Here is a 9583-nt window from a genome sequence, read left to right as displayed (position 1 = left end):
GCTAATGTTTGTATTAGTAATTCTAATTTCTGCATAGTTTACCCTTTAATTTCTTATACAATAAGCAGTGATGTGCATCTACGCGTAAACAACGATAGTCTACATTCTACTCGTAGACTATTTTATACACGTAGATTACGTAATCTATGTAAACAACATGGCGAAAGGTGATAACTTAGCAGAGGGCGCCGTGGAATTAAAAGAAAATTATACTGCGTATCAGTTGCTGATGTGTGAAGAGAACTTTTCATGCTCTTTCTTCAAAATTCAAACAATTTCTCACCTAGGTAAAAACCTAATAGGAAATATTATAGTGTTTTACGGGGAAAAGACCACTCTTGCCTCACGACTGCCATCTGTTGTCTGTTTTGCATACTATTTATCTTCTTCCATAGTTGATGATAGAAGAGAAGATAAATTTTGTTGTAAGTAGGATTCTTTTCATTTCGTTAGGAACCAATATAGTTGAAAATGTCACTTTCTTCTCATGAAAGCCTTAAAAATTAATTTTAATGCACTTTAGATTGTCTACGTAGTGTATGTAAACTACAACCCAATGTAATCTACGAGTAGATTACGTGTAGACAACGCACGTAGACGTAAACTTATAGTCTACGGCACATCACTGACAATAAGTGATACTTTGAATAAAAATAAAATTAACCTTGTTTGTCCACTTTCACATGTAATGGCTCATTTAAAACATTTTAATCTCAATGATAATGAATGATGATTAGATTAAACTAATGGACACTTACAACGCAACATCTCCACACCAGGACTCGACCATAGATGGATGGCTACATCACAATCTTTCTTAGAAGATGATTGCGCAAGAAGCTCCAAATATTTTAGTGAAGTTATGATAAGGTTAGCAACACTGCACGGACACAAGTGTGCTCATTTATCACCCCTTTGCTAAACCAACTCGAACGGAATTACTTTTGGGAAAAACTACAACGAAAAGGTGGAGATAAGGATCTCGTCTGCCTTCCCTTCCACAATCAACGACGCTTGAACGAAGAACAGTGAAAGTGTTCCTACCCCATGACAAGACGTGGTACAAACTCTCGTGGGAACTCAAGCAAGAACCACCCGAGTATATAAGCTATAGTGCTGAAGATTACATTATCATTCTTCTCAGTACTCCCAAGATATCCACACGTGCCTAGAGATGAAGATACCGGTACGTACAGTAACGTGTTATTGTGTTCGTACCATGAGCTAATTTAAAGGGTGCTTGTGTCAATGTTGGTTCGTATCGTGAGGAAAGTGATTTTCAAACTGGACAACTCCACAAGGGTTTCTGTGTTTCAGTCCTTGTGGGGGCCTTAGCTATTAAGATTCTACTCTGTAGGAAAGTGGAAAATAATTTCTCTAACAATGTCTTTTAATTTGTTATCGTGAATAATTACGGGAAGTAGAGTCGAATTACTTTCGGAACATCCCAGCGGACTACGCGAGTCTGTCTAGCGAGCCTAGTGGGCGTGTAGAGCCTGAGAAGTGAGCTTAGCGACAGGTTCTGGGTTGAGATGACGTCAGCAACTCGTTTGGTTCATTGGCTGCTTCGAGAGTTGTGACTCGTTCCGAAGCTTCAAATGCATAACAGCCAAAGATGTTATGGAAATAATCTCCCTCTACTTGTCGTTTGAGGACGAGTTTTGTTTTATGTTCAGTTTATGCCGTCATCGCCTTGTAATCAAGGTATCCGTGTTCGAAACCCGGTAGAGGCACATACTAGTTTTGGATCCCACTTTGATCCGGTTCCAATTAGTGTATTTATGTATATTGAACTTAAAACGAAAGTAAAGTTAAAAATATATCCTCTTGCATTTAAGGCAAGTAATCGTTCATACCTTATATTTTAGTACACAGGGCAAATGTTTGTTAGGAATAAGCCAGGAATAAGTAAATTTGACCAAACACTTCGACAAACAAGCTATAAATATATTTTTATTTACTTCGTAATTTTTCTAAATACTTCTCATAAAACTAGGCACATATAATTTCACACTACCAAATAATCCAATATGAATATAAAAAAATTTAAGAGTGACATCTATTGACTTTTTTTTTCTATCAAAAAAGCTGAACCGAATATGTTTGGTTATAACTACGTTTTATTTTGTGGATTCTCAATATTGTTTCATTAAATCGCGGGGATGCTATGCCACTGCATGCTGCACACAAATTCTTTAGTCACTTTTTAACAAGTGAACCGGATATCCTCGTGCTTGTGAATATTTTTTTTGCGTTTCTAATTCGTTACATTAAAATGTACTTTAACAGGTATCTTTTATCGTAGTGATTTAACGAACAATTCAAAACTTCATGATTTTGCGTTGCGCTTTTGTTAATTTTGACTAATAGCGACGATGAGGATGCTTATATCTAATTGATGAAGCACGATCACAAACAGTGGCGGCAATTGCGTTCCAAAAGTGCCTAAAACTTGGGGGCAAGGACAGTTTACTTTACCTTGTTAGATAAGATTTAACATAGTGCGGGGCCAAATGTGGCAAAAAGTGTGGGAAGGTGCAACTGTCCACTCAGGCTCCCCCCCCCCCCCAACGAATCGCCGCCACTGATTCGAAATCCTTACTTCGTTAGCTACGATAGCGACTAATTTGAAACATGGATATGCAGTGGCGTCGATCAGGCGGGGCGGGGGCAGTTGCCCCCACTTTTCGCCACTTTTACCCGCCGCACTCTGCTAAACCTTATATACAAAGGGAAATATAATGTATTTGCCCCCCAGTTTTGGCATCTTGCCCCCCAGTTTTGGAACCCGCCACTGTGGTAAGTATAACTGAAATAAAGGATTTTGGAGCAAAGATAAGTCTGTATAAATGTCCTGTTGCAGTACATGATGTGTTCAAGGCCAAACAAAATTACGGGCAATCTAGTATAAACCGGTAATCTACTTGAAACAAATGTTTCTCATAGCGACGTTCGATGAATAGTAGCAAATTGCATGAGCGATAGGTTTATGGAAATGTATTCAAAAGTTCTATAATTACGAGGGCGTGCTGAAAAGTAATGCCTCCCATTTTTTTGTGACGGTGGAAAGGCTTGGATTTTGAGCATCCATGCATTGTATTCTTCATAGTTTCCATCTTCTCCATTCCAAGTTTCAAACTTCTATCACCAGGGGTTGCTGAACTAGAGCGAGAAAAATGGCAGCATGTAACCATACTATGTCTGTGCACCTGAAACTGCGTGTGGTGACAGAGTTTCTAAATGCAGAAACTGTATGGCAAAATTCCATCCATTTCTTTAATTTTCTTCCACATAAGGAGGAAGTTCTATTCTCTTACGAAACAATATATAAATTAATAAATGAACGCAATGTTTAAAAAAGGAAAAAGATATTACTTGACTCAAGATTTCCTGTTTATAATATCCATACATATACATCTTAATGATCATAAAAGACTTGATTCTGAAAAGGGATAGAAATATCCAAATGTCATTTTTGTTGAGCGGTTACGATCAACTGAATTTGTTATATCTTTTAAAAATACTGATTCACATGCGAAAATATGGTTTCCCTTAATTCTTCAATAAGGATGTAATGGAACCCCATATGCTATCTAAATGCTATGTCAGAATGTTAAATATTCGTAGTTGAGACAGAGGGGAAAGGGGTGACCCTTTCGCGTAGTACACCCTGCAGTCTAGCGAGGTTTTGGCGTCTGGAGTCACTGCCAGTACAATCCTCCATGGGACTCATGTTACATGTTCCTCCCTATATGATGGCAATGTCAATACACCTTCGCAATTCTCGCAGTAGCTATCTGTGGAAGTGAAGGAACGTAATCATTGTCTGTGAAGTCCGGTGACCGGGGTGGCCATGATCAGAATATGTTGTCAAAATACACTATCTACCAAAAAGTAATTGGGCACCTATGATGGTGGTTAATTTCGTATCTAATTTGAATCATTTAGTATCATTTAGTAGGACCACTGGTGGTTGTTCGTGGCACAATGAACTCACAGGCATACTGTACAATACTAGACAATGAAATGCTCCCAATCTTGTGGCGTTTTTACGGAATGGACCCCTGTTACTTCCAGGATGACAATGTTAGGCTACTATGCAGTGGTATGCCGACAACAATGTTCACCGATTGGTCTGGCCTACACAGAGTCCTGATCTCAATCCCATAGAACAACTTTGGAGGCATTGGACTGGCGAGTGAGGTCGCGGGAGATGCGGCCAAATTCCATTGTCTAACTGAGTGAGATCTTGCAAGAGGAATGGCGACACATTCCAATGGACATCCTCCACAAACTAGTCGAGAGCATGCCTGACAGAGCGGCTGCTGTTATAGCAGCAAGAGGTGTCTCCACGAGGTTCTAACAGGGTTCGCACCACCAGACAACCATTTTGTACACGTGCCCAATTACTTTTTGGTAGATAGTGTATTTTAATTTTGTTTCAGTAATTTTGGATATTCTTAAGTATGTCAAAAAAGTCAGAAAAAAATCAGATTAGTTGCTTGATTGGGAGTAACAAACTGTACACAAACAATTGAAGGCCTCGGGTGTAAAACATAGTAAGTGACATTTTGGTTATTTCTGAGTTCATTAAGAAGAATGGTTACTAGAAGCTATACTCTAGATAAATTGTTTTCGTGTTGTGTTTACCAATTTCGCAAGGTTTCACTGAGTCCATGGCAAATTCACACGAAAATTGAAGGATGGCTTTTTGTACTTTCTAACTCAAAATGTCACTTACCATTTTATACCCGAGCCCTTAAATTATCGCAGGTCGCCCTGAAGTACGGCATCGGGTGAGTGTCCGATCTGCTCCTCCCTAGGGCAGGCTCTGAAGATGTTCCTGGGTAAACAAGAAATAATCGATCAGACAATTCGATTATCGAAGGCGATTTGACCAAATGTACAATGCAAACAAGTGGGATCAGCATTGTCTTTGAGCTTATATTGTTACGAAAGAATGCATACAAAATGTATAATTTGACAATTTTAAGCAATATATAAGTTGGGAAGTTCCCGGGTCCTTTCGATAAAGATTTAATGAACAATACGTAATCTTTCCCAAGGCAATGTTCATCTACTCTATCTCTCCACAGATGTCTCTCTCTCTCTATTCATATATACGATAAAACCTTTCTCTTAGAAGAAAGTTTATTTGCTAATAAATTAACAGTTTTTTATTAGAAAAGAATCGTATTAAATTCTTAAAGGTAAAACTAATATCAAATACACCAACAAAAAACAAAAACAAATATATTCTATATAACAGTTATAACGTTCATATTTTATTAGTCATTAATAAAACCACAAATCAAATTTTACATAAGAAGTAGGTTCTAACAGTACACCTGATTGGTTTGATATAATCAAAGCAGCATTTTCAGAATTACTACCAAGTTAGTGAATTAAAATATATTTTCTAGTTCACAAGATGAATCAAGACTGTTCGATTACTGACATTGTGCAAGAAAAATGTTAAATACATCTCCAGAATGAGTGGAAAGAAAGTAAGTTTTGATTTTCAGATAAATGGGTATAGATTTCCAGCATAAAGGATAAAGTATGACGTCGTTCTGAAAGTGGCGAAAATTGTGTCATGTTTACCTGGTAAGTTCATTGTTTTATCAACCATGAATTATATATGGACATGTGAAGATAATAAAGCTTTTCTCAAGAAGATTAGTCATTCTGATAAATGCCTCTGGCACTCCTCAACTTCAGGCCTATCAAAGATTGATCAGGAAGGAGCAAAAACACTATGTAAGTGATATTGAGCTTAAAATTATAATTAATACCTTTTGATAGCGGGTGTTATATAAAAAAATAAGGAGCACCCCTGTGCTTTGCACCACGCCCTGAAGGCGTACTGGGGGTGTGGACTTAGGGCCTATACCGCCTCCCCCCAGAGTTTCTTCCAGGTACCCATTTATACTGCATACTGGGTGAAACTTGAACAGGTGAAAAAATCTCGGTTATCATATATTTTTTATTGTTCTTATCACTTTTATTCTTTCATACTTTACAGTAATAATAATAAATAATAATACTTTTATAATTAGGCCTTACCAATTTTCGAAGCGATAAACTGATTTCTTTAGGATTTCCCGTTTTTGGGTCAAAATATTATGCTCTCCCGAAGATATGGTTACTGGTGTTAGTGTATAAGCATGGTGTTGGGCCGGTGGAGGCACATACTGGTTCGGACCCCACTTTAAACTGTAGGTCCAGTCCCGATTAGCCTTACTGTGCATGAAGTGGACTTAAAACACCAATTCGAACAACCAAGCATGGTGTTGGGTGTATCAACAATGGCAATGTGTGTACTTTACAGACACCAATACATATTATGCATCTACCTTACATTTTCTTTTCACGGCGTTTTATTTTGTACCATTTCCCATGGACCACCCTGTATACTGATAATATTAATTTTGTTTCTTTCTAGCTTTTCTTATCCTTCTTGGTTCTTACCGCTTCCGCCAGTTCTTCAGAAGATGACAAAACCGCAGAGGAAGACAACAATCAGAAGAAACGGGGATTGTTGGATCTTGGTTACGGTGGCTACGGAGGAGGCGGAGGAGGTTTTGGATCCGGAGGTGACGTAGGAGGCTACGGAGGCGGGTTAGAGTCGGGAGGCTACGGTGGAGGCTACGGAGGCTCTGGCGAGTCCGAACACCACGGACACCACGAGCATCACGTCCACAAGATCATCAAGCACGTCCCGGTAGAAGTGCCGCACCATGTCCCGTACGAAGTCATCAAGCACTATCCCGTCCCAGTTCCGCACCATGTCCCAGTTCAAGTCATCAAGCACTATCCCGTCCCTGTCCCGAAACCGTACAAGGTGATCGTTGAGAAGAAGGTCCCGGTGGAGATCGAGAAGAAGGTCCCGTACCCTGTTCCACATCCGGTCCCCGTTGAGATCCCCAAGCCGTACATAGTCCATGTCCCAAAGCCGGTCCATGTCTACGTGAAGAAGAGCTATCCAGTCCCCGTGTATGTTCACTCCAAGCATCACGAGGGAGGGTACGAAGAATAAGTGTTGCCTACTCGTAGGCTGCGGTCCGATTCTCTTTGCATATGAGTGGATATCGTCTATCGCACCCTGCTTTTTCTGTATTTATATATTTTTTGTAAGTCACTAGCTTGTTATATTCTGTAAAAAATAAAGATTTTTATCTTGTAGAAAAAACTTTGATTTCATATTCCCACTTCGTGAAAAATAGTTTAAAAAAACCATAGTTTACCAAAGAGTTGTGGGACTACCAGGTGCACCACCTTCTGTTCTTCGACTTTTCAACTGTTCCCAATGTTTATCTATTGTTTTTCTTCATAAAATCATAAAGGTAACGTAGATAGGAGGTACAATTCACATAGTAGGCCTATCAGCCCCTTCAAAATGTGTGTTCCAACATGACACTTTTGAAGGTGAGTGTACATTTGGTTGGTAATTATGCTGGTTTTTTTTGTAATTATTTAGTTAGTATGCGACACCTACATACATAACAGCTTTATTGAATGTTAAAATGTGTGACACGAATGCAATAATTGATTCTGGTTTTCTTATGATGGTAATTATTATAATTATTTTATAACTGTAAATAGAAAAGTGATTCAATATCTAAATTTTTTCTTGAACTTTACTGATAAAAAATATGTGGCCCTCTCCTCCCCTAAGATAAGTACGTTTCTTGTATGGCACGGGTAATCTCTGCTTAATAAATACCTTATCCTTAATCCCCAACATCACCCCTTGTATAATGTGGTATCGGGTTCGACCTCCAGTGAAGGCACATTGGACAGTGGTTCGGATCCCACATTAAACTATAGGTCAAGCCCCAATTAGCCTACCTGAGCAATAAGTGGACACAGATCAACAACCAACCTACCCTCCAACCAGCAATGTTGGTGCTTAACCATAGGCGCCGACTCCATGGGGCTTGGGGGGGCTGATGTGGGGGCAGAGCCCCCCAAATAATTTTGCTTAAGAGGATCTAATGTATTATTTTGCTTCTGTTGTAAAGTTTACTCTGAATTGTGCCACATGAACTTAACTTTAAATGCACATTTGAAATATTCTAGACCATCAACTTTGGGGGGGTGAGACCGCTAAACCATCAACTTTGGGGGACTATGACCGGAGACAGCAAAACACATGACTTATAACTATATACTAAGTATATAATTATTATTTAATCTTATACATATATTAATCAGAGACATAATTAATTTAGCCAACGACATGTTAGAGACTGTTTGGGAATCCCCTAAAAGAATGCAAATATTTAGGAATATTTTTGATGTGAATGAGAAGGCTGGCCATACTGGACTGCGTCCACTTTGCCCTCATCGGTGGACGTTGAGAGCATCCAGTATGCAACAGATCTTAAGGAACTATGAAAACCTTCTCAATTTTCTTGAGAATTTTTCTGAAGAGGATTCTACTGACGCAGCATCAAAATGTGCTGGACACCTGGAGACAAAAGCTTCACTTCAAGACATTCTTCTTTCTCTTCCTCTACTGCAATGTGATGGGTCCAATAGAAGAGGTAAACTGTAAGATTCAGTCTCCACGCATTGGTGCTACAGAAGTGTAATCAAAACTAAAATACTTGACTGGCATCTTTCAAGAAAAGCGAATGGTTTTGAAGAGTTCTGCCAGAAATGCACAGAGGGCAAACCCAGCCTCGTTGATGAGCCAGAATTACCCCGGCAACGTCACGTCCCTAAGAGGCTTGAAAATCCTGATGCTGCCAAAACTCACAAGTTCGACATTCCAAAATAGCATTATAAATCAATAAACTGTACACTGACGTCTATGGCACAGAAAAATCATGTGTTAAACAAGGACATGAATCTACAGGACTACAAAAAGTAACAGCCGTAGAGAAAGAATGCATCTCAGCTGTGAACAGTTGCACAACAAACTTTCATCAAACGCGAGAATTCTTTCGCCAAGATTTGGATGCCGATATGCTCTCCTTACACATGTCCATGCTTGGTGATATCGCCAAACAGAAGAAAGTGGTACTAACTACCATGCGTGACATAAGCAAGTTTCTTTTGGAAGACAGCACCCTCCAGGAGCTTCTTCCTGAAGTTGCCAAATTCCTGATGCTCCTCCGCACTGTGCAAGTGACGACAGCCACAGCCGAAAGGTCATTCAGTGCTATTAGCCGACTAAAGACCTATTTGAGATCTACAATGAGGCAGAAGAGACTAAGCAGCTTAGCGGTACTCCACATACATCAAACTGTGCTTCATAATTTGGACCTGAGACCGCTCGTTAATGAGTTCATAAAGAAATAACCCAGTGCGTAGAGCAACTTTTGCTTTATTTTTAAATCATGTTCATATGTTTTTGTTGTGTATGTCACTTTATATCTTAGTGTACATGCTATTTTTTTTTATTATTGCAAAATTCAATTTAAAAAAGTAAAATATAGTAGCAAGAACAAAAAAGTAAATCTATTTTCCTGCGATTTGTGTTAGCATTTATGTAAATAATTAAATAAAACTGTTAAATATTGTAAATATTCGTTATTTTATGGGTACGTCAACACTAAGGTTATTTTCAACCCGT

General features: G+C 38.9%; 1 protein-coding gene across 1 annotated transcript; it reads left to right on the top strand.

Moving 5' to 3' along the window:
- Positions 1-1102: 1102 nt before the first annotated feature.
- Positions 1103-7192, top strand: LOC145980689 (uncharacterized). The gene is made up of 2 exons (XM_083113747.1): positions 1103-1186; positions 6446-7192. Exons 1-2 carry the CDS (start codon positions 1175-1177, stop codon positions 7037-7039), a joined length of 606 nt encoding a protein of 201 aa, XP_082969873.1. The 5' UTR covers positions 1103-1174; the 3' UTR covers positions 7040-7192.
- Positions 7193-9583: the final 2391 nt, after the last annotated feature.

Source organism: Lepisma saccharinum, chromosome 28 (genome assembly GCF_977018435.1).
Source record: "Lepisma saccharinum chromosome 28, izLepSacc3.1, whole genome shotgun sequence".
In the NCBI taxonomy this organism is placed as follows: domain Eukaryota; kingdom Metazoa; phylum Arthropoda; class Insecta; order Zygentoma; family Lepismatidae; genus Lepisma; species Lepisma saccharinum.
This window is presented reverse-complemented; position numbering and strand designations above follow the sequence as displayed.